General features: G+C 45.4%; 1 protein-coding gene across 1 annotated transcript in view; it reads left to right on the top strand.

Moving 5' to 3' along the window:
- The window catches only part of LOC143957704 (cytosolic phospholipase A2 gamma-like), a 67,519-nt gene that overhangs the window by 3,645 nt on the left and 37,443 nt on the right, over positions 1-26,431 (top strand). Inside the window, exons 2-8 of the mRNA XM_077467396.1 lie at positions 2,786-2,834; positions 4,942-4,964; positions 10,016-10,100; positions 13,268-13,413; positions 14,453-14,654; positions 19,554-19,662; positions 24,082-24,222. Of these exons, the coding sequence (XP_077323522.1) occupies positions 2,820-2,834; positions 4,942-4,964; positions 10,016-10,100; positions 13,268-13,413; positions 14,453-14,654; positions 19,554-19,662; positions 24,082-24,222 (721 nt within the window). The 5' untranslated portion in view covers positions 2,786-2,819. The remainder of the gene's footprint in view (positions 1-2,785; positions 2,835-4,941; positions 4,965-10,015; positions 10,101-13,267; positions 13,414-14,452; positions 14,655-19,553; positions 19,663-24,081; positions 24,223-26,431) is intronic.

Raw genomic sequence — 26,431 nt, 5'->3', positions numbered from 1 at the left:
GATTGGAGGAGAGGGTTGGCAGACATGGAATGGAGACCAGTGTAGGGATTGGAGGAGAGGGTTGGCAGACATGGAATGGAGACCAATGTAGGGATTGGAGGAGAGGGTTGGCAGACACGGAATGGAGACCAGTGTAGGGATTGGAGGAGAGGGTTGGCAGACACTGAATGGAGACCAGTGCAGAGATTGGAGCAGAGGGTTGGCAGACACTGAATGGAGACCAATGTAGGGATTGGAGGAGAGGGTTGGCAGACATGGAATGGAGACCAGTGTAGGGATTGGAGGAGAGGGTTGGCAGACACGGAATGGAGACCAGTGTAGGGATTGGAGGAGAGGGTTGGCAGACACGGAATGGAGACCAGTGTAGGGATTGGAGGAGAGGGTTGGCAGACACTGAATGGAGACCAGTGTAGGGATTGGAGGAGAGGGTTGGCAGATACTGAATGGAGACCAGTGTAGGGATTGGAGGAGAGGGTTGGCAGACACTGAATGGAGACCAGTGTAGGGATTGAAGGAATGGGTTGGCAGACACGGAATGGAGACCAGTGTAGGGATTGGAGGAGAGGGTTGGCAGACACGGAATGGAGACCAGTGTAGGGACTGGAGGAGAGGGTTGGCAGACACTGAATGGAGACCAGTGTAGGGACTGGAGGAGAGGGTTGGCAGATACTGAATGGAGACCAGTGTAGGGATTGGAGGAGAGGGTTGGCAGACACTGAATGGAGACCAGTGTAGGGATTGGAGGAGAGGGTTGGCAGACACTGAATGGAGACCAGTGTAGGGATTGGAGGAGAGGGTTGGCAGACATGGAATGGAGACCAGTGTAGGGATTGGAGGAGAGGGTTGGCAGACACTGAATGGAGACCAGTGTAGGGATTGGAGGAGAGGGTTGGCAGACATGGAATGGAGACCAGTGTAGGGATTGGAGGAGAGGGTTGGCAGACATGGAATGGAGACCAATGTAGGGATTGGAGGAGAGGGTTGGCAGACACGGAATGGAGACCAGTGTAGGGATTGGAGGAGAGGGTTGGCAGATACTGAATGGAGACCAATGTAGGGATTGGAGGAGAGAGTTGGCAGACACTGAATGAAGACCAGTGTAGGGATTGGAGGAGAGGGTTGGCAGACATGGAATGGAGACCAGTGTAGGGATTGGAGGATAGGGTTGGCAGACATGGAATAGAGACCAATGTAGGGATTGGAGGAGAGGGTTGGCAGACACGGAATAGAGACCAGTGTAGGGATTGGAGGAGAGGGTTGGCAGATACTGAATGGAGACCAGTGTAGGGATTGGAGGAGAGAGTTGGCAGACACTGAATGGAGACCAGTGTAGGGATTGGAGGAGAGAGTTGGCAGACACTGAATGAAGACCAGTGTAGGGATTGGAGGAGAGGGTTGGCAGACACTGAATGGAGACCAGTGTAGGGATTGGAGGAGAGAGTTGGCAGACACTGAATGGAGACCAGTGTAGGGATTGGAGGAGAGAGTTGGCAGACACTGAATGGAGACCAGTGTAGGGATTGGAGGAGAGAGTTGGCAGACACTGAATGAAGACCAGTGTAGGGATTGGAGGGGAGGGTTGGCAGACACTGAGCGGTTGGTAAGGTGTAGAAGTCTGGCAGCATGGTTCATGATAGACTGAAGAGGGGAGCAGCCTATGGAGAGGCAGGCCAATGAGAAGGGAGTTGCAATAGTCTTGGTGAGAGATAACAAGGAAGTGAAATATATTTATGTATTTGGCTACATGCATATATTAATTATGGCCATATGTCATTATTCACATATGATTGATATATATTTTCTAGTTTACGCATTTATTGATGATATACACATTTTTGCACATAAATGTATTTCTCTGCACCTCACATAATCACATGTGTGAGTTAAGGTTTGATTGTGTTCACAACATTTGAGAGCTCAGGTGATCCAATTTGATTTAATTGATTTATCAGTTTAATAGTATAATTGTCTAGTCACATGGTCTATAGCAAAAAGTATATATTTGATATTAATTTCTGTGATTATTAGCTATGAGTATTGTCAGCGAAATTTGGCCGTATGCAGAGCGCACAGCCAAATCTCCTGTTTCTAATAATAACAACATTTCCGTCTTAATGATATAATACTTTACCTTACAACCCACTCATCCAAATGAGCAGACATGACCATCCTCCTTACGTTCTCAAATCGGTCAGCATGACTGACCCCTCTCATCCGAGCGTCTGCTTTTATTTACATATCAACAGGAAACCACACCCTGGAGGGTTTGCCTCCAACAGCTAAACTCCTCCTACAAAGCTTGTGACCTCATAGGATGTGAATGACCGTATAAGGATTTGACAACACAGAAACCCTTCCAACAGCGTTAGTTAAGCAATGCAAAACAATACAGAAGAAGGTGGTGTCTTCACAGACAGCCAATCAGACAGACATGTGTTTTTCCTTCAAAAGAACCAATCACAGACATGTATATATTCAAATAGACTAGCAAACTGACTAAATGCTTTCAATGATGCGAACCATACAAAACCAATGAACGATGACTACAATTCCATTGATAGAAAACCTTAATATACATTGTTCCAGAGAACAATGTACACCTGGATTATTCTACACCTCCGTGTGGATGGAAGTTTATCCACAGATGTGCGTCATGGCACCCCAAATATGTTGATCAGGCATACAGCGGTGACAAAAGCGCACCTCCACTCAAGCGGTGCCACTCAAAACCAGTATGTACTTATATCGGGTTCAGAAGTCTTACTGCTTCATTTTGTTTTAACAGATTGTGAGATAAGCCGTACCTACCTTCATTTCCAATGGCGGGCACCGAGGTGAGTGACTTTATATTCATTGCCTCCAGTGTGATACCAATTCATTTATTACAAGCAGAGCGAAAGACTCATAACAGCCAATCAAAATGCATCCAATACTGGTCTGGATTCTGTAATAAGAAATCCCTTTTAGAAAAAGCTTTGATTGGCTGTGTCAAGTTAATAAATATCTGAAAGTATGCATAACAAAAAAAAAAAAAATCTTTAAAAAAAAAAAAAAAAAAAATCTTAAAAAATATATAAAGAAAAATGATTATTTTACGGTACATGGTTTTATGTTGGTGGTATTTGATCACTACTGTTTTTTTGCTAAACAAAAAGACCAACATTTTTGAATATTTTTTTTTTTTCTCCTTCATTGACGGGCACTGATAAGGTGGCACTATTGAGCACTGATGGGCGGGACTGATATGCAGCACTGATGGGCGGGACTGATGGGGGGCACTGACATGCAGCACTGATGGGAATGATAGGTGGCAATGACAGGCATTACTGATGGGCATTTGTGATGGGCACTGATTGGCATTTCTGATAAGCACCGATTGGCACCTCAGATGGGGGGCTGCACTGATAATCAATGCACTGATTAACAACACAGACCCCCCTGTCAGGAAAGCCATTGATTGTCTCTCCTCTGCTCATACCCCGTCAGAACGAACTGAGGAAACATGATTACCGTCACTTCCTGGTTACCACTGTGATTGGTCACAGCTGATCACATGGTAAAGAACCTACATCATAGGCTCCTTACTGAGATCAGAGATGCGGTGTGTCAGAGCGACACACCGCACCACCAATCACTGCTCTGTGCCCCCCAGGGGGCGTGCACAAGCTGCTTATCCCGCTGGACATCATATGACACCCAGTCAGGATAACTGGTCCCCCGCCGGCCGTCATTCTGCTATAGGCCGGGCGGGATGTGGTTAAAATGGATTTATGACAGTCCTTGATGAAACTATTTAGTATCTATTCTTGCTCTCAATTAAAGCAGTTGTAAAGGCTGAAGATTATTTTTGCCTTTAGGCATTCAATGCATGAGAGCCTTGGCTGTCCCTGTCTCCTCAATGGCTGACACAGCAGAGGGAGCCATTGGCCAGTAAGCCAATGAGCCAGTGAGGAGGGAGCAGGGGGCAGGGCCAAGCCCCGGGTCTCTGTGTCTTTTGGACACATAGAGTGATTCTCAGGAGTGAGCACACACCAGTGACCCCATAGCAAGCTATTGGGGGGCACCAGTCAGAGGGGACTATGAGCACCGACAGGGGATCTGATAAGAGGATCGGGGCTGCTTTGTGCTTGGAGCAGGTAAGTAGAACATGTTATGTTATAAAAAGCTGAAGCTTAAATATCACTTTAAAATCCTGAATAGCAGTCAGTATAATTCAGAACTTTACCTCCAGTCAGACCCCGCTGGACTTCCCCATTGTTTGTACAGACACCATGAACTTTGGCATAGGTGTATGCAGCTTCTTACATTAGCAGGCGCAGACAACCTCGGCCCTCCAGCTATGGTGAAACTACGAGTCCCATGAGACACTGCAAGACCCCGACAATCACCGGCATGAGGCATGATGGGATTTGTAGTTTCACCACAGCTGGAGTGCTGAGATTGCCTCCCCCTGCATTAGGGTATGCACCCCAAAGCTCAAACACACTTGCGTGTTGGTATATAAATAGAGATAAATAGAGAGAGAGGAGGAGATAAAGAGTTTTTTTTTTTGGGTGGGATTTAAATTATCTTTTTTTTTTATTCTATTTATTTTATATAAAACACTGATACATTGTACACTCATCACGCCCCTACATTGTACACTCATCACGCCCCTGCATTGTACACTCATCGCACCCATGCATTGTACACTCATCGCACCCAGGCATTGTACACTCATCGCACCCATGCATTGTACACTCATCGCACCCATTGACTTGTGGAGATAAAATGAGAGGCACAAAATCCGATGTCTATGGGCCTCAAACTGCAAAATGTCCTCCGGGGGGGGGGTCACCAGAACTTTTCGTTGATTCTGGAAAAAAATTCGTTTTTGGTTGTTTGGTTTCAATCACCAGAATTGCTTCTGAACCTCACAATGTGTCTTTTGTGTTCCCACAGGAAAATATCGACATTGTGGACGGGTAAGTCAAGTCTTTTAACTTTTTTGTATATTCTTTTAAATAGAATTCAATATTTTACATTTGAACATACAAGTAATATCAACATTCACTGTAACAAAAAACAAAAACATATCCAGTAAAGGAACATTAACCACTTCAGCCCTGGAAGGTTTTAATCCCCCCTTCATGATGAGGCCATTTTTTTCGATTTGGCACAACGTTTCATAGTTACATAGTTAGTAAGGTTGAATAAAGACACCAGTCCATCCAGTTCAACCTGAGTGAGTGTCTACAATTGTCCCTATCCCTGTACATTGCACACTCACATCAGTCCCTACCCTCAAGGAGTCCACAATCCAAGGTCCCCATTCATATACTAGGGCCAATTTTTGGACAGAAGCCAATTAACCAACCTGCATGTCTTTGGAGTGTGGGAGGTAAACCACGCAGACACAGGGAGAACATGCAAACTCCAGGCAGGTAGTGTCGTGGTTGGGGTTCAAACCAGCGACCCTTCTTACAGCTAGGTGAGAGTGCTAACCACTACACCACTGTGCCGCCCACTGATTATTTTATTTTAATGGACAATTGCGCTGTCGTGCGACATTGTACATAGATAAAATTGACATCCTTTTTTTTTTTCCCCTCCACAAATAGAGCTTTCTTTTGATGGTATTTGATCACCTCTGTGTTTTTTTTTTTTTTTTTTTTTTTGCGCTATAAAACAAAAAAACGTCAATTTTGGAAGAAATTTTTACTTTTTGCTATAAAGCACATACAATAAAAAAATAAAAAATCTAATTTCTTCATTAATTTAGGCCAATCTCTATTCTGCTACATATTTTTTGGTAAAGAAAAAAATCCCAATAAGCTTATATTGATTGGTTTGCGCAAAAGTTATATCCTCTACAAACTACGGGATATTTTTTATTTTTTTTCAATTTACTAGTAATGTTGGCAATTGGCGACTTATAGCGGGACTGCGACATTGCAGCAGACAAATCGAACACTTAGTGACACTTTTTTGGGGGACCAGTGACACTAATACAGTGATCAGTGCTAAAAAAAATATGCATGGTCACTGTACTAATGACACTGGCAGAGAAAGGGGTTAACATCAGGGGTGATCAAAGGGTTAAATGAGTGCCATGGAGATGTGTCCTAACTGGGGGGGGGGGGGGGGTGAGCTTGTACTGTAAGACAGATCTGTGTTTCTGCTTATTAGAAACACAGGTTCTCTGTCTTCTCCTGTCACACAATGGAGATCTGCCTTGTTTACATAGACCGCCATTCTGTCTGCCTCGTGAAAGATCGGTGGGTCCCAGTGTACATCAGGTCTGCTAGACCCGCAGTATATGTACATGGGGGCGGTCCTTAAGTGGTTAATGAATAAATGGTCAGGAAAAATAAGAGAACAATGTGGTACATAGGGGTGACATTCCCCAGACTGAAATGAATGCATAGGTTAGATGTACTCGTAATTAAAGAAATGGGAAGTAAAAATAACAATGTAAAGAAACAAGGGGGAGGGGGGCACAGGGTAGGGGTACGGTGTAAGGCAGTTAACAAGCAACCACAATGATTGGCACAATTCGTCAACTGGTTTCAAGCAAAGCCTTTTCCTCCTCCGAGTATTTAACTACTTTCTGACCAGCTGCCGCAGTTGTACTGAGGCACATTGGCTTCCCTGCGCAAATCGCTGTAGTTGTACATTGGTAATTTTAAGAAGCTATAGGGGGCGTGCGCTCCGCCGGAGCCAATGCGCTTGGCTGGTGGCCGTGATGTCCAATGGCCACCCGCGATCGCTCCACAGAGAGCCAGAACAGGGATCTGTCAATGTAATCAAACGGATCCCCATTCTGTCAGGGAAGTAGAGAGATCTGCTGTTCCTAGTGATCAGGAACAGCGATATGTCCCCTCCCCCCACAGTTAGAGACACCTCCCTAGGACATACTTAACCCCTTGATCACCCCCTAGTGTTAACCCCTTCACTGCCAGTGACATTTATACAGTAACCAATGTCTACTTTTAGCTCCGATCACTGTATAAATGTCACTGGTCCCAAAAAAGTGTCAAAAGTGTCCGATATGACCACCACAATGTCACTGTCCCGCAAAAAACAAACAAATAAAAAAACTCTAATTGCCTCCATTACTAACATGTTTCCCCAAAAATAAGCCTGGGTGTGAGGGCTTACCTAGGTTTGAGTCCATGGAGCAGAGATGTAGGCTCGCCCTTGCAAATAGACGCAGCCCACGGTAACAAAGAGATAAGCTATCTGGACTGTGAATCTGTGCACGGGGGCTTAACAGGAATAGACAAAGGATAGTCGAGGTAAAGCCGCAGTCAGGGGTTCCAGAAGTCGGGATAACGATAAACAAAGCCAGGGTCTGAAGCCGGGGTCAGTCTTGGAACACTGGAACTCTGCAACAGAAGACAGGAGCACAAGAACACTTGGCAAACATGACAAAATGAACTGCCAAAGGCCTCAGAGTGAGACAGGCTTTTATACCCAGCTAATTAGGTAACCGGCCTCAGCTGATCCAGGAGTGACAGGTACAAACAGAGAATTGCTTACAGTACTTTATGCTAAACTAGGCATGGCTGGAAAGCAGCATCCCATAGCTCAGTCCCTGCTAGCAGTGTGAACAATGGGTATGGTCCTCTCACTGCTAGCAGTGTGAACAATGGGTATGGTCCTCTCACCAGTCTCTGTGGTGTGGCTGTGAACTCTGCAGGAAGAGGGGCCCTCAGTCTCTCCGCAGAATGCCTCCAGAGATTCAGTGGTGGGAAGCAGAAGATCTGTGATGCTCTGGTCACCCTGCAGCAACAGTGCCGATGCTGTAGCTGTGGTCTGTGCTGCACTGCCTTGGATGTCTCCATTGGTCTGGCCTCTCAACAGTCTTGTCAGTATTCAGCAGATGTGCTCTCAGTGGTGGCAAGTGGTAATTTTTTTTTGGGGGGGGGGGCGGCAAACAATAAACCCCCACATTGGGCAGTGGGTGGGTTTGCATTTAACCCATCCATGCATCGCTTCACCGGCGGCTTCCCTTGCTCTGCCGCAGCAGCTCTCCTTTCCACTGCTCTCCACAGGCATCAGCGACCTCCGTTTCCTCCCTCCTCCTCCTTGGTGGCCAATCAGGAGTCTTCTCTTTTCGGGCAATTGGAAAACAGGTATCAGACCCACTTCTGATTGTCCGGATTGAGAATCAGTGTTACAACAGCGAATTATCATTTGCTGGTGTAACACCTGTGTGGGCTCGTAACGCAATGCTCTGTGCCCCAAACCATCCTATTTTGAAGCCTATTAGAGCCAATGGCTCTAATTAGGTGCTTCAAAAAGCCACTCCTGCCGCTGAAATTCAGGCGCTCGGCGTCCTAAAAGGGGCCAGACGCCATGAATACTCGGTGACAGCTGCGGCAGTGGATAGATACATGCTATGTATGATCTATCCATTGTTCAAATAAAAGGTGGGAAGGAGAGAGGGGTGGCGCCCAGGCACCCCTAATGGATCGCCACAGTGTGCTCTCATTGTTCCCCTATGGTTAAGAGGAAGAACCTAGCTGTACAGTCTCAGAAAAACAGCTTATGCACCAGTATCTCTTGGGAATTATAGTGCAAATAAGTTCCACAATATGGCTTATTTCTTGGGCTTCAAATCCCATGATCCTCCGTGTTCTGGCTTGGCTTTCCTGGCTATAGTTCTCCCTCTGCTGGCTGGAGAGGGTAGTGAAGCACAACTGCAGGAAGTGGAAGTAAACTGATTGTAAAGAGAAAAATGTCTCCTTCTCCATGTTGCTATCATCCAGCACCTGGCTACAAGCCCCATTAAATGGGAGGTCAATGGGCCACAACCCCTCAAAACCTCCAGAGTAGACATGTGCAAAAGGAAAAAATTTGTTTAGTTTTGTTTCGTTTTAATTCGTTAATTCATAAATTTCGTTTAGTTATATCCGTTAACTTCCTTAAATTCGTTTTTGGATCTCGTTTAGTTTTCTACCGAATTCGAAAAAATCGGCCACATTCGAAAATATTTCAACCAAATTCGAAAATATTTCTACCGGATTCGATATGATTTCAACCACATTCGAAAATATTTTGTGACCCGACTTTAGGGCCATGTATCTCGGGGTCACTTAGTGCTAGACACTTCAAATTTGGATATGTTGTAGTGCTAGTATTATTGTGTTTGCATACCAAATTTGGGTTTTCTAGCTATAAGTGACCCCGAGATATGTGGCCCCAAAATCAGGTCGCAAAATGTTATTAGTTATTAGAGCAGAGAATGACATTTTGCGACCCGATTTTGGGGCCACATATCTCGGGGTCACTTATAGCTAGAAACCCCAAGTTTGGTATGCAAACACAAGAATACTAGCACTACAACATATCCAAATTTAAAGTGTCTAGCACCAAGTGACCCAGAGATACATGGCCCTAAAGTTGGGTCACAAAATATTTTCGAATATGGTTGAAATAATGTCGAATCATGTTGAAATAATTTCGAATGCATTCGAAATTATTTCAACATGATTCGACATTATTTCAACTGCATTCGAAATTATTTCAACATGATTCAACATTATTTCAACCGCATTCAAAAATATTTTGTGACTCGACTTTAGGGCCATGTATCTCGGGGTCACTTGGTGCTAGACACTTCAAATTTGGATATGTTGTAGTGCTAGTATTATTGTGTTTGCATACCAAATTTGGGGTTTTTCAATCATGTTGAAATAATTTCGAATGCAGTTGAAATAATTTCGAATGCGGTTGAAATAATTTTGAATCATGTCGAATTCATTCGTTATATTTCTTTCGTATTCGTTGTAATTTGTTATTTTTTTATTCGGACATTCGGATGCATCCGAATGTCCGAAAGATGCAAAATTCGGCTGAATTTCGATTTGTTACGTAACGAATTGCACAAGCCTACTCCAGAGGAAACCCTAACATTTGTATTCACTCACTGACTGGAGTATAATGACTTGCTGCTCTATCCAGAAGGAAGAAGTCTTGGCTCTACAGAAACTTATTTTTGTCATGTGTGTTTTTTTTGTCCACTTAACAGATCCGAAGGGGAACCCAAATCCATCAATGCGAGGAAGATAAAAGTAAAGGAGACGCTTTCATCCTTAGGCATGAATGTTAGAGAGGTAAAGATTTTCTAGTATTTGTCTTGTAAACTTGATGCTGAACAACCAAAAACAGCCGTGTAAATTGACCAAGTGACCTTCGTATAAGTGAGCTTTCCCTTTAGCCTTCTACTATTAGATATCTCCACATGTTGTTAACTTATTCCATACCTGTGGAAAAAGGGGGGAAAACCCCGCGCTAAAGCAAAAGTGAAAAGTAAGCTGCTGACGCTCCAACAAACAAAGCTTAACAAAAATAAATAAAATAGTGTAGCGCTGGTATGTAAATTTATATGTGAAATGTAAGTATATTTTTAAAAAATAATAAGTATACACGATACCAATGATGGCTGATCACATAAGAAATCCATAGTGATAAACACAAATAGGTGAAAAAAAAGAAATAATCAAAAATGTGAAATAAGGATTGTGCGGATGTGAAGTCCACCATTCACTAGGTATGTAAGTTCTGTACTAAAGGAAACAGAACATTTATCCCAGTAAGTAGTCCACATATAATATGCAATAGAGATATATTGGTGGGGGTCTTCCTACACGCGAGGTAAAGGACCGCACGGACCAACAGGAACAAATGCTTGTCTGGAGTTGTATCAATAATGGAAAGAAGATGAATACTCTTACCAGAAAGGTTGGACACACGTGTCGTAGGAGAGAGTCAAACACGCTTGAAACCCCGACTGGTCCCAATCAGGTACTGTGCGTTAGATAAATTCTGATGGAGGGTCCTCACTTTTTCATCTCTTGGCTCCGTAAAGGCAGGTACTCCCAGTATGGAACGCTCACTCATCCGTCTCCGAGCTCCAGAGGATCATACACTCAAGGTTTGTTGGTATCCAGGATGTGGTTTACACAAAACCCAAAATATGGAGATTTGCCATCTTGACGTGATCCACTTGCAGTTTAACACCTTCACATTGCTTTCTAGCGACCCTTTAAGTGGGCTTTAAAGGATAAGTTTAGGAAATACTGCAATGTTGCAGTGCATGCTGGGATTTTAAACTTGACTTTTTTTGTTTACCAAGAGACGGCAGTGGGTTCTAGTCGGTGCTTGTGTAGCTGTCTCTTCTTTGTTCCTAATTTTCAAAGTGAACAGAGGAGCAGTGTCTAGAGGAATAGCTTTTAACTCCAGCTCTGTAGGGATCTAGGTGTGTCATGGATTCCTAGAACAAAGAGAATTCATGACACGTCTAGATCCCTGCAGAGCTGGAGTTAAAAGCTATTCCTCTAGACGCTGCTCCTAGCAAGAGGCAAGTCTCCATATTTTGGGTTTTGTGTAAACCACATCCTGGATACCATCAAACCTTGAGTGTATGATCCTCTGGAGCCCGGAGACGGATGAGTGAGCGTTCCATACTGGGAGTACCTGCCTTTACGGAGCCCAGAGATGAAAAAGCGAGGACCCTCCATCAGAATTTATCTAACGCACAGTACCTGATTGGGACCAGTCGGGATTTCAAGCGTGTTTGACTCTCTGTCGTACGACACGTGTGTCCAACCTTTCTGGCAAGAGTATCCGTCTTCTTTCCATTATTGATACAACTCCAGACAAGCATTTGTTCCTGTTGGTCCGTGCGGTCCTTTACCTCGCTTGTAGGAAGACCCCCACCGATATATCTCTATTGCATATTATATGTGGACTACTTACTGGGATAAATGTTCCGTTTCCTTTAGTACGGAACTTGCATACCTAGTGAATTGTGGACTTCATATCCGCACAATCCTTATTTCACATTTTTGATTATTTCTTTTTTTCACCTATTTGTGTTTATCACTATGGATTTCTTATGTGATTAGCCATCATTGGTATCGTGTATACTTGGTTACATTTCCACATATAACTGTCAGCGGTTGGAATATCTGATATCTATATTCAGACTGGGAGGAAACAGTGTATGACGAAAGCACATAAGTGGAGTGTGGGACTTTTCATTACACCCCCCCTCTGTCTCTCTGTCCCCCTGTCTCTCTCTGTTACCCCCCCCTCTGTCTCTCTCTGTCGCCACCCCCCCCTGTCTCTCTCTGTCGCCACCCCCCTCTGTCTCTCTCTGTCGCCACCCCCCCTCTGTCTCTCTCTGTTGCCACCCCCCCTCTGTCTCTCTCTGTCGCCACCCCCCCTCTGTCTCTCTCTGTCGCCACCCCCTCCTCTGTCTCTCTCTGTCGCCACCCCCCCTCTGTCTCTCTCTGTCGCCACCCCCCCTGTCTCTCTCTGTCGCCACCCCCCCTCTGTCTCTCTCTGTCGCCACCCCCCCTCTGTCTCTCTCTGTCGCCACCCCCCCTCTGTCTCTCTCTGTCGCCACCCCCCCTCTGTCTCTGTCTGTCGCCACCCCCCCTCTGTCTCTCTCTGTCGCCACCCCCCCTCTGTCTCTCTCTGTCGCCACCCCCCCCTGTCTCTCTCTGTCGCCACCCCCTCCTCTGTCTCTCTCTGTCGCCACCCCCTCCTCTGTCTCTCTCTGTCGCCACCCCCTCCTCTGTCTCTCTCTGTCGCCACCCCCCCCTCTGTCTCTCTCTGTCGCCACCCCCTCCTCTGTCTCTCTCTGTCGCCACCCCCCCTCTGTCTCTCTCTGTCGCCACCCCCTCCTCTGTCTCTCTCTGTCGCCACCCCCTCCTCTGTCTCTCTCTGTCGCCACCCCCCCCTCTGTCTCTCTCTGTCGCCACCCCCCCCTCTGTCTCTCTCTGTCGCCACCCCCCCTCTGTCTCTCTCTGTCGCCACCCCCTCCTCTGTCTCTCTCTGTCGCCACCCCCTCCTCTGTCTCTCTCTGTCGCCACCCCCTCCTCTGTCTCTCTCTGTCGCCACCCCCCCCTGTCTCTCTCTGTCGCCACCCCCCCTCTGTCTCTCTCTGTCGCCACCCCCCCTCTGTCTCTCTCTGTCGCCACCCCCCCTCTCTGTCTCTCTCTGTCGCCACCCCCCCCCTCTGTCTCTCTCAGTCGCCACCCCCCCCTCTGTCTCTCTCTATCACCATGCACATGTATACAGTCTCTTACAGTGTTTTGTGCCTTGTATGCAATCTCTGCCCGTTATAATGTTATAATGACATTGTTGAAAAGGATCAGAGCATGGGGGAACTTAAAATGATGCCCCACCCCTGAAAAATGTTCTGTGGATGCACACGCTACATATTCCATCTGTAACATAACTTGTGGTGATCATCATTTTTTTTTTTCTGAAGAATTGTGACCCTCCTGTAATCGCGGTCTTGGGATCTGGGGGCGGACTCCGTGCCATGGTTGGTTTTCTGGGAACGATTTCCAAACTCTCTGAACTCAACCTTTTAGGTGCCGCTACATACATGGCTGGGATATCTGGATCAACATGGTATATACATTATAACAATTTCTAAATTAATTTGTTAACTGCATAACATAACAGCAATTTTTTTTTTTTTTTTTTTTTTTGCCACATTGCCTCCGAAAATATTTTCTACATTTTTCACACACATTAAGGGCTCATGCACACTGCAGATCAAAGAAACTGCTCCTACAAGCTTTTGAGCTTTTATGAACTCTCATTTTTTTTTTCTGCCTGGAAACACCCCTCCATGTTAGCCAATATGTCCATGCACACTATGGCTTTTTCAGGCTTCTTCAGACATATGCTCCTACAAAGAGAAAAAAAAAACAATCAAACTTGCGTTTCTGAGTGGAGCTCTCAAGCAAAAAAGATGTTCTTCACCCTGTACATATTGTACTCCTGAACCCTGGATAATGTACGTAGCACACTCCTGAGCCTTGCATCATGTGCATAGCATACTCCTGAGTCTTGTGCCCTGTACATAATGCACTCATGAACAATGCACCCTGTACATAGTGTATTATTGAACTCTGCACCCTGTACATAGTGTATTATTGAACTCTGCAACCTGTACATAACACACTCCTGAGTCCTGTACATAGTGCACTTCCAAACCCTGCCCAAAACACACTTCTGGGCCCTGCACACTGTACATAGTGTACTTGTGAGTCCTGCGCCATGTACATATTGTACTCGTGAACCCTGTACGTAATACACACCTGAGTCCTGCACCCTGTACATAGTACACTCCTGTGCCCTGTACATTGTGCACGTGTAAACCCTGCATTGTGTATTTTGCATACATCTGAAGTGATCGGGAGGATGTAGAGCTGTCTCGGTCACTTTTACTAAATAGGTGAACACTGGCTGAAAAAATTGATGCCAAACTTGTGCAGCTACAGACATGAGATTGCTTCAGCCGCTTGAAGTCTGGGATGTTTCAACATGGTCTCAGGACATCAAGTGATTAGCCAAAAAATGAAGAACAATTCTCATCCAGACAAAGCATATTAAATGATTATCTTGCCTATCAAACATTCAACTTACTGTTTTAACGTTCCAGGTGTATGTCCTCTCTGTATTCGAAAAAAAACTGGTCAGACTTTTCATGTATGGAAGATCTGGAGAATCGGTTACGTGAGCAAATTAAATGGGAGACTGAACGGAAATGTCCATGGGAGAAGATAAAAGAGAAATTTCTTGGCGACTCGTACTCTCTGACAGATTTTTGGGCCTATACATTTGTCCACCAAGCATTGAACACAGTAAGTCTTACATGGATCCTTTCTAAGGTTTGGAAGCCAGGAGAAACTTTAGCTCTGGTGTGACTAGACTTTAGCTTCTTGTCCTATGGGCAAGGGGGAGTGAGGAGGGAGAGGTGTCTCCAACATGCATAAATATACAAATGGACCCACCAAGTCGTTGATGAATACAAGATTATTACCACAAATTATTTATTGAAAATATTAATAATCAAATGGACATAAAGCTCAAACAGCAAGATGGTGAGTGGATCAGGATGGAAACCCCACCCAAAAGAACTCCCCCCTCCAAAAAGCCATCCTCCCCTATCCCAACTTTTCCCTTGAAAACCACCCACCTACCCTTCCGGTTAACACCACACTACACCCCACCAATATACTGGTTATGCTGAAGGTATACCGATAAGCCAACAGTAGCAAGAGAAGGGTGCACCGACCTAGAGCATTACCAAAAATAAATGTTATTCCAAATAAAAAGGGCAATGGTTGTACTCACATATACACATTGTATATAGGCATATCACAGAAAAAGCTGTTTTGAGTGGGAACCCTCCTATTTAGAATCAAAATGTTTCATGTCTCAAAACACGCCAACCACTACAGAAGCCAACTGGTATTCCCACACTGCTGGTTTACCGTATCAGACCTGAAGGCATTCACATTCACTTTTGCTGTGATATGTACACTGTGAGTACAACCATTTGTTGTTTTTATTTGGAATAAATCTTATTTTGGTAATGCACTAGGTCAGTGCACCCTTCTCTTGCTTCTATTTTACAGTCTCAAGGATACTCATTGTCCTGAGTGGGGCAGCAAGGCTGCTGGCATAGAAGGAATTTATCTGTACTGTACACCTCCAAGCCTTACCACTGGAGTGCAGGAGAATGGATTTTAAAATATATCCTGATAGGCCAGCTGATGATATGTTTTCAGCTTGTTAGCTATAGATATAGTCTCATATAAGCCAAATTGGTTCCCAGTGTGTACAGGACTGTGACAGTAATAAATTCCCTTTCAGCACTAATAGTCCTCCTGCATTGTCAAGTCTAATGCTGCCCTACTATATAATTGACATCTGCTAAAAGCCACGCCCAGCCTGCGAAGTCCTTGGAGAAGTCCAGCCTGAGCTCTTTTTGGCTGGGCTTCTCCTCTGGAGTACAATTTGTTTTGCACTCCTGTGACCCATTTTCAGCAGAGAGCTGTCTGCAGTCCGCTCTCCATTGATGTCACCAAGATCAGTCGAGGCTTCATCTGACTTAGGTATTCTGGATCCTCCAGCTGCCTGGGCTAACGGTGGTCTCAGCCGCTCAGCGAGACTCTCCCACCCCTCCACAGATCAGCGCTCCAATAAGAGTGGAGGAGCAGAGCAGGAGAGACGCTGATTGAATGGCAGAAGCTCTCCGCTCGTGGAGGTGAGAGAACCGAGCCATCAGCGATGTTCAGTGTCTCGGTTCTCATTGAAGAGGTGGCGGGGGACAGATGCACCATCCACCTAGGTAAGTATGAATATGGGATAAAATATCCCATATTTCTCTTTTAAAGCATGTCTCCATCCAGAATAAGAGTCCATATAACACAGCTGGTAGGACCCTAGGCTAGGCCAGGTGGTGTAATGTGAGAAGACCATAGTACAAGACAGGGCAAAGATGTATAGCCATGGGGCTGTCTTATCACTGTTTATTGGTGGTGGGGGGGGGGGGGGTAAGGTGGTTGTAACTGGGTAGGGTAGGTGGGTGGTTTCCAGGGAGGGCAGAGTAGGAATAAGGGGAGTGTTGGGAGGACTGCTATTTGGGGAGGAAGGCTTTTGGGTCAGGGTTCCATCCTGGTCTACTCCCCATCTGGTTTGAGTTTTTTGTCCATTTGATTATTATTTTTATAAAAGAATTTGTGGTAGACTTCTTTGTAGGTGTCATGTCCTTGGTGGGTGCTTTTTTTTCAGCCACAAATAAGTCAACATGATTCGGCCATCCTGGCATTACTCATGACTGAAGAGATTATGGATGATCCTGCACAGGTGGCTGCCACTGAATAATTAGGAACCGATGCCCCTACCAATACAACCACCTAAGTGGAGTATAAGCAATAGTGACATTTAAATGGTAGGTGTGGCGATGCTCTAGTGACACAACCCCTTGCTCAGGGTCTGAGATTGACTAGGGGATCAATTGACTTCATCCTAAGTCTGGAATTGCTGCACTTCTCTCTTCTGCCACTAGGTGGCCCGGGTACCTGATGGCATTAGATAAGATAAGGGGTGACACTTGAGGAGTATCTGTGAGTGCCAAGCTAGGGACCCAGCGGAGAAGTGGGAGTGATGCTTGAGGAGGATACTAAAGTGAAGAAGATTGGAAGAGCTCAAGGGATTCAGTGGCAGTGAATCAGCAAGTCTAGAGAGAAAGACTAGGGAGCTCAGTGAGTTGAGGATCTGCAAGAAGAGACTATATGGGAGTAAAAGAGTTTGTTACAACTTGTGTTAGGAACTGTTCTAAGTCTGTTGCCATAGGAGACAGCATTCCTACACGTGCAGATGTGGTGTCTATCAATCACAATGACATGCTTCATGTAAAGTCCCATTTCTATTTTAAATATTTCTTTACAATACAATTAGGGACGGAGGGTTGCCATTGTTTAAATCAAGGTTGTTATGGGTCACATTTGATCTTAATCTTCCTTATTCATTACAAGTTCCTGCACAGGATTTATTTAACCCAGGCCAGGTTATATGGAATCTATCCATCTCAGGTTGCTTGCGTTGTTCTTCTCCCAATGCCAACTACAGTTGTATATTTTGGGAGTGAGCAAACATCCAGCAATGCTGGCTTGAGATTGTCTGTCTGGTGTATTCAGTCGGTCACAGCTTTAGTTATGCAGCCTTTTATTGAAACCTGTTTACTGAGTTTGGATTCTGGAGCCCCCACAAAGGTTATATGCATTCCAGTAAACTCATCATTATAAGGCTACATATGCCAACGGGGGGGGGGGGAGACCTGCCAAATTTGACAAGGTTTGGGGAGGGAGGGTTAACTGTAAGGGTTAAATCTGCTTAGACCTGGACAATCAGTGAAAAATTCTTTCAGATCTCTGGAATTTTTAATGGCAGGTGAGCAGAGTTTTATACAGAATATGGACAAAGGAATATTGCACAACTTTAAGAGAAAGAAGGGGAGGAAGGACAAAGTTAATCACATGAGACCAGAACCCACTTATCTATCCTGTGGTCATTGTGACAAAAAGGACCCTAAAATAAAGATATTCCTCTGTCAGCTATTTTAAAGTTTTAGTCACTTTAACTCTTTCTCACCCTTCAATCCCCTCTTAGATCATTAAGTGATTTAACCATGATCACTTAGGCCGCGTACACACGCGGGGACTGTTCGCTCAACTTTGTCCGCTGAACAGTGTTTCAGCGGACAGTCCGCTCGTGTGTGGGCTTTCAGCAGACAGTTTCAGCGAACAGTCTGCTGAACAAAGTTTTTCGGAATTTCCGAAAAACTGTCCGCTGAAACTTGGTTTCAGCGAACAGTCCCCTCGTGTGTAGGCTTGTTCGTCAAACTAAGTTCCGCGCATGCTCAGAAAGAATTTATACGCCGAAGTTTGCATTGCAGTGTATAGGACGTCGTTTTCTAGTCCCGTCGCACGTGCCGTTCACGTCATCGCGCACGGTTTCAGCGGACTGTTCGTTCGTCGTGTGTGGCCAAGTCCATCCATGCTAATTTTAAGCGGACTGTCCGCTGAAACTGTTTGACAAACAAAGTTGAGCGAACAGTCCCCGCGTGTGTACGCGGCCTGAATGTTCTCTGTGTGGGGTCATTTTGTTGCATTGTCTAATTACAGATACATTGAATAAGCTTGAACTATATATATATATATATATATATATATATATATATATATATATATATATATATATAATGTGTGTGTATATATGTATGTAGCGCCAGCTCCTGAAGAGAATGCGCTATGTTTTTGAAATTTAATGTTACATCTGAACTGCAGTTTGGTTTGGGTATAATTATTCCAAATTTGGACCTCAGCATCAGTCTGACTGGACTATAGGGTGTTCAGCCTGGCCATAGGGGGCACTGTCTCTTCTGGAAGGCATGGAACCACAGTCTGGTTGGGTGCTTTAAGGCTACTTTCTCTCAGAGCTAGCCCAGTGGGAGTGTCACTCTTGCTGTGCTTTCTGGGAGAGGGTACTTAAAATGCGAATGTCACATGGTTCAGGGTTCCAGGCCAGAAGTATGCTCTGACTCCATGCTCCTGGTCCTCCTAACCAGCCCCCAGAAAGGCTATGGCCTGGGGTGCGGATCCACCCAACTTTAGGCAAGGAAACGAAAGAAAGGATTCTGAGGTGGTCCGGTGCCGTCTCCGGTCATGGAGAGGCCCAGCAACTTTGGGGAGGGAGGACTCTTCAGAAGGAGGACACATACGGGTTGGTTTCTTAGCAAGAGCCTGGTGAGGCTGCGGGACCTAAATGAATCCAATCTCGTGGGTATCGCCAAACCGGCTGAAAGATCCAGGTATCACACGAGTGTTCTACAAGTCTTCGTTTCCTACATGTTCTACAATAATGTCTGGCAGAGATTTAATTCTACGTGTTCAGGCAGAGAATTATTCCTGTTTTAAGCAACTTGTTGGCTGCTAGGCCTTGTGGGAGAGGGACTATCCAACTTGAGTGAACATCCAGCTGTGAATGGCTATTCTCTGGACTTGGTTGAACCTTATAACTAATAACACTGAACCTTGGGGTACACCATTAATAACACTGAACCTTGGGGTACACCATTAATAACACTGAACATTAGGGTACCCCAATATTAACACCGAACCTTGGGGTATCCCAATAATAACACTGAACTTTGGGGTACACGCACTGGTAATGTTTATCTCTTTCATCTCCAGATCAATGAAGGAAAGCTGTCCAGTCACAAGGAAATGTGTGAGACCGGTGAAGACCCGTATCCCATCTACTCTGCTGTGAGAAAGCAACAAATACATGAATGCAAAGCAGGTGATTTTATTAGTGGCATTCCTAAAGCAGAGTTCCACCCAAAAGTGAAAGCTATGTTTGCACCCTCCCCCATTCCGCTGCCACATTTGCCACATTGCATTGTTGTGTGGTGATCTGCAAAACATCCTCCCCCCGCCTGCTGCCTTCTGGGAGACACACGGGTTCAATTTCTGTTTCCCTTTAGTAAGGATGCCTGCACCCGGAGTAAAGGGATGGGTCAATTTTGGGTACCGAGATCGTGGGTTCCCTGGACAGGCAAGTGTCCTTATATTAAATGTCGGCACACCACGAATAACACTGAACCTTGGAATACACCACTAATAACACTGAACCTTTGGGTACACCACTAATAATACTGAGCCTTGGGGTACACCTCTAATAACACTGAACCCTGACGTACACCACTAATAACACTGAACCTTGGGGCACACCACTAATAGAACTGAACCTTGGGGTACACCACTAATAACACTGAACCTTGGGGTACACCACTAATAGCACTGAACCTTGGGGTACACCACTAATAATACTGAACCTTGGGGCACACCACTAATCACACTGAACCTTGGGGTACACCACTAATAGCACTGAACCTTGGGGTACACCACTAATAGCACTGAACCTTGGGGTACACCACTAATAACACTGAACCTTGGGGTACACCACTAATAACACTGAACCTTGGGGTATACCAATAATAACACTGAACCTTGGGGTACACCAAAAATAACACTGAACCTTGGGGTACACCACTGATTCGTATGGGGTACCACCAAGAAGAGGTAGAAGCTGAAAGCACTGTCAGGGAACCCCAGAAGAGAAGTTTTGGGAGGCACTCTGTGCAAAATTATTATAGGGCAGATCTGTATGTGTAGCACTACCCCCGTGGGGGTTGCAGATGATTTGGTTCCCAACTCTTGCACAGCCAGGCATCAAACATTTTCCACACTTTCTTCAGACATAATGAACAGTCTTTGAGCTTGCTTTTTGTTGTTTTATTAGGGGTAACAACTTGGATGGGGATAGGAATTATGGGATGCCCAACTTGATAGTAAGGATGAGTCGAACACCCCCCTGTTCGGTTTGCACTAGAACCTGCGAACAGACCTAAACTTCATGTGAACTTTAGAACCCTATTAAAGTATATGGGACTCGAAAGTTCAAAATATAAATTGCTAATTTTAAAGGGTAATATGCAAGTTATTGTCCTAAAAAGTGTTTGGGGACCTGGGTCCTGCCCCAGGGGACATGGATCAATGCAAAAAAAAAGTTTTAAAAACTGACGTTTTATCGGGAGCAGTGATTTTAATAATGATTAAAGTGAAACAATAAAAGTGTAATATTCCTTTAAATTTCGTACCTGGGGGGGTGTGTATAGTATGACTGTGAAGGGGCGCATGTTTCCTGTGCTTAGAACTGTGCTTAGAAGTGTCATTTCTGCAGAAAAAAAGTAATTTTAAATCACTCGCGGCTATAATGAATTGTTGGCTCCCGTAATACAGAGAGCAGTCATTGAAAGTCATTGATAAAAAAAAAAATGTGGGGTTCCCCCAAATTCAATTACCAGGCCCTTCAGATCTGGTATGGATATTAAGGGGAACCCCGCGTCAAATGTAAAAAAAAAATTGACATGGGGGTCCCCAAAAAATCCATACCAGACCCTTTATCCGAGCACGCAACCTGGCAGGCTGCAGGAAAAGCTCGTCCCCTCCCTCCTGAACTGTACCAGGCCACATGCCCTCAACATTGGGAAGATGCTTTGGGGGTCTGTGACCCCTCAAAGCACCATGTCCCCATGTTGATGGGGACAAGGGCCTCATCCCCACAACCCTGGCCGGTAGTTGTGGGGGTCTGAGGTCAGGGGGCTTATCAGAATCTGGAAGCCCCCTTTAACACGGGGACCCCCAGATCCCGCCCCCCCCCCCTGTTTGAAATAGTAAGGGGGTACAAAAGTACACCTACCATTTCACAAAGAAAGTGTAGACAGGGTGTCTATTGTAAAATTTTCTTATATTGAGTATTAACGTATGTTTTTTCATTCTTTGGGCTTATATGCCTAATGGGAACGGATATAGATATTGCCTAAAATGTACTAGTTTACACAGGATATGAAACAGTACTTGATATGTTTTATACTTATTTTTATTTTCTTATTTTTTTATAAATAAATAACTTTTTATGTAAAACATTCTTCTTTCTTTTTCCCCCCTTTGTGTATTTAAATATACTATTATGCCTAAAAAGTCCAACACAACTAACACTTTTTTTATTGAGGTTTTTTTTTGTGTGTGTTTTCCTTTCCCCGTTTTCTCCCCTCCTTTCTTTTTGTTTCGATCGATGGTGATGGTTCAAGATGACGATTCAAGATGGAGATAAAGAGATTGAGATCCCTTTTCTCTATAAATTACCCTTTTTATTTTAATTTTTAATTTCCTAGAATCCTCTGATCTGAGGATTAGTCTGGAGGGCATAGTTTTGAATATTTACTCACATTACCAATTAACTGATTGATTGCACTGATACCTATACTGGTTTCGGTATTGGTGCCGATACCAAGGATTTGCACAAGTACTTGTACTCGTGCAAATGCTTGACCCAATACCTGGGCAGTTAAGATGATCGGTGTGACGGTGGGGGAGTTACAATCACTGATAACCCTGTATATAATTCAATGAAGGATCTGACAGTTGTTTCTCCTCCTATCCCTCCCGTGGGTTTCAGCTACTTTACTGAAAGCCACACAGGGAGATCGGTGTTGTAACTCCCCCACCGCCGCACCAATCCTTCCTGACTGTTCCCTGTATCCTCCTCTGGTCCCCCTCAATGTCCTACTCTGGTTCCCCTCCATGTCCTACTCTGTGTTCTCCGTGTGCTCCCTTGCGGTACCACTCTGTGTCCTCATTCAGTTCCCCCCGTGTCCACCTCCGTGCACTCCTCCCTTGGCTCCTCCGGTTCCCCTGAATCTTCCTCCATGCACTCCTCCCATTGCTCCTTTTGGTTCCCCCATGTCCTCCTCCAGGCCCTCTCTGTACTCCTCTACCCTCCCCTGTCCCAGATCTAGTCAGGATGGAGAGTGGAGGAAGGAGCCTGTAAATCTGTAATTTACCGGCTCCTTCCTTTTATGAATGGAAAGAATCCCTGGGATTTCCCAGGGATGTATTTTGGGCCCTTTTTAAATATTGGTGCTACATTGGCTTTTCTCCAATCCCCTGGTACCATTCCAGTCAGTAGACTTCCAGTAAAAATTAGGAACAATGGTCTGGTAATAACTTGACGGAGTTCCCTAAGTACCCTCTGGTGCAAGCCATATGGTCCCAGAGATTTATTAATGTTAAGTTTCCCAAGTCTAATTTTAATTCTGTCCTCTGTTAACCATGGGGGTCCTTCCTGTGATGTGCAATGAGGATAAACACTGCAGTTTTGGTTACTGAAGCCCCCCCAATTCCCTCGTGAAGACTGAGGAGAAGAATAAATTCAATACCTTTGCCATCTCCTCCTCCTTTTTCACCTCCGAATCCTCCCTCCAGTTTGCCTTTGGGCTAGCCAGCCCCGAGACTTGAAATTGGATGGATCCGCACCCCAGGCCATGAGAGCCATGGGGGCTGGTCAGGAGGACCAGGACCAAACAGACAGAAAGATCTTCTGGACCAGAACCCAGAAGCATGCATTGTCAGTACCTTAAATACCCTCTCCCAGAATGCACAGAACGATGACACTCCCACTGGGCCGGTTCCGAGAAAAGCACTCAACGCATCCAGCTGAACTGCATTCTCGCACCTGCCAGAGATGGCAGCGCCACCTATGGCCAATCAGAACACAGTGCAATCTAGCTAGACTGTTACTGAAACCATAATTTAGTGTAATTGACCCTAAAACCAAACTGCCGTTTCAGGAACTCTAAATAGAGAAAAACCACATAGCGCGTGCTCTTCAGGAGTCGGCGCTACAGTTACAGTTATAGTAACATGACAAAATGCGTAAAAAGATCAAGTGGTATGAACACTTTTTTTCAAGGCACTGTACCAAAGATGGTATATGATGATGGGACATGTTTTGTGTGTGCGGTTTTACAATACGTTTGATTAACAAAAAAGAAAATAAATTGGTTTATTCTAGAGATATTTTCCATCCCGCTCTTTCAAATTTTCTCACCACTGCAGTCAAAAACGAACCTTGATTTGACTCCACCAATCCTTTAAAAAAATGAGATGAATGTTTTGATAACTACAATTTTCAATCAAAACTCTTCGGGCAGCTCTACAGTTGGTCCTATTTTGTTGTTGTTTGTTTTTTTTCTTGTCCTTGATGATGCTTGGAAGGACATTGCTTGCAATGAAGAGGGAATAGAGGTGACTCTTCGGTGTGTAGAGGTGACATCTCTGGATGGACAATAACTGGAGGAAAATCTTCTCATTTCAGAAGCTTGGTTTGAGTTCACTCCACACAAGTCCGGATTTCCTGCTTACGAACGCTATATAAAGACGGAACATCTGGGATGTAGATTTGAAGGAGGACGCTTATTGGAAGAGCAGCCTGAACATGACTTGATGTATCTTCAAGGTGAGCCAAATCAGAAATGGTCATTAACTAACGTGGCAAAAATTATTACTTGTGCAATTTATCATAGCACCAAATCAGAATAGTTGCATTGTTACAGGAATCATTTTCTATATATGTAGAGCTACCCCCCGCAAGAGTAAACTATGGTAGGTGGAGTGAAAAGTATTGGGGACATGGTCTGGTGGGGGTCCAGGCTGAGACCGCCCTTTACTATCATACAGCAGGTGTTGGCTTGATGTGCGACACCGAGTTACTTTCTACTGCTTCCCCTACAAGAGCTGCTGGTAGATTTGGGTCCCCTGCTCTTACCAGCCCTGTGTGAGGCCTCAACCTCACTGACACCCCCAGTATACCTTTCTGTAAATATCCACAGGCTTACAAGAGTTCCATAGACTCAAAACTCTATAAAAGAATAACAGACTGGAGATGGTCACAATGGAAAAATATGGTTTGTTTCAGACGGGTGGATCCAGAGTCTGGTCTCGAGGGCAACTGACAGAAAATAAGGTTCTCGTGGGCAATTTGTCGGGGCAATGCCTGGTGTTGACGCTTCAATCATCCCGGCACCATGGTTGTTATGGTGTCAGGATGAGTGAAGCGCATTATTTCTATTACATTGTAATATAGAATTAAATAGTTCAACTCACCTTAATCCAGAATCAGTGGGACCCCTGAGCGTGTCACCTGCCACCAGATGCGGATTGTCAAGCTGCAGCATACTGCCAGGTTTGCTCCAGCGATGAAGAGGGAAGGGGATGATGAGGGCACTGACTCCACGTGGGTGCCTGGTCGGAGGGAGGAGGAGGAGGAGGCACATGTCCAACAAGGCAGGATGCCCTCCGGGGGCCAGCTTAGGGGCAGCACACCGACTGAATCACACAGCAGAGCTCCACCTGTGCAGGGCGCTGCCTCTGCGCTTTATTCTAAAAGTTCTTTGGTGTGGGCCTTTTTTGAGACGAGTGCATCAGATCGCACTGCTGCTATTTGCAACATATGTCTCAAGCGTATCTCGCGTGGCCAAAACATCAGCCGCTTGGGCACCACATGCTTGACCAGACATATGTTGACCTGCCATGCAGCTCGTTGGCAAGCGTACCTCAAAGACCCACACCAAAGAACAATGTGGACCTCTCCTTGCTCCTCATTAGCTGGGATCTCCAACCCCACTAGAACTTCAGTTCTCTCTGAAACCTGCACTGAGAGGAATGAAGGTGTAGAATTAGGTGTGTCACAGCCAAGTGCTTCCGGGCACTCTACTAGCAGTACACCCACGTCCGATTGTAGCAGGCAAATGTCCCTGCCCCAGCTGCTGGACCGCCAAAAGAAGTTCACTCCCAGCCATTCAGATGCCCAGCACTTAAATGCTAGCTTGGCTAGATTACTAGCACTTCAACTGCTGCCTTTTCAGTTGGTAGACTCGACCCCCTTCTGTGAGTTTGTACAATGTGCAGTTCCTCAGTGGCAGGTCTCCAAACGCCACTTTTTCTCATGGAAGGCAATTCCGGCTCTCTACCGACATGTGGAAGGCAATGTCCTTGCCTCGCTGGACGGGGTGGTCAGCGGAAAGGTGCATATTACCGCTGACTCATGGTCCAGCAGGCATGGACACCTGTCTTTCACGGCCCATTGGGTCACTCTTCTGGCAGCTGGGAAGGATGCAGGACAAGGTGCAGTAGTGTTGGAGGTTGTTCCATCACCACGCCTCCAAAATGCTACTATTGGTTGTGACACACCTCTCTCCTCCACCCCCTCTTCTTCCTCCGTGGCCTCTTCCAGTTCTCTGTCCTCAGAACCAGTGGTGCTCCGTAGGCATTTCAGGGGCTATGCAAGTACGCAGGCAAAACGATGCCATGCCGTGCTTGCGCTGGTTTGTTTGGGGGACAGGAGCCACACTGGGGCAGATGTTTTGTCAGCTCTGCAGGGGCAGGCCGAGAGGTGGTTGATGCCACGCCAGCTTAAGCCAGGAATGGTGGTTTGCGACAATGGCACAGGGCACTGACCCATGTGCCCTGTGTAGCTCACGTCCTTAACCTGGTGGTGCAGCAGTTCTTGGGCAGGTACCCCGGCTTACAGGATGTCCTGAAGCAGGCTAGGAAAGTCTGTGTGCATTTCCGCCGATCATTTAATGCCTGTGCTCGGCTGGCTGAGCTCCAAAAGGAGTCAACCTTCCCAAGAACCGCCTTATATGTGACATGCCCACCAGGTGGAA

The sequence above is a fragment of the Lithobates pipiens genome, unplaced genomic scaffold (genome assembly GCF_037356315.1).
Source record: "Lithobates pipiens isolate NorthernLeopardFrog02 unplaced genomic scaffold, aLitPip1_a1.2 Scaffold_55, whole genome shotgun sequence".
Taxonomy (NCBI): Eukaryota; Metazoa; Chordata; class Amphibia; order Anura; family Ranidae; genus Lithobates; species Lithobates pipiens.
This window is presented reverse-complemented; position numbering and strand designations above follow the sequence as displayed.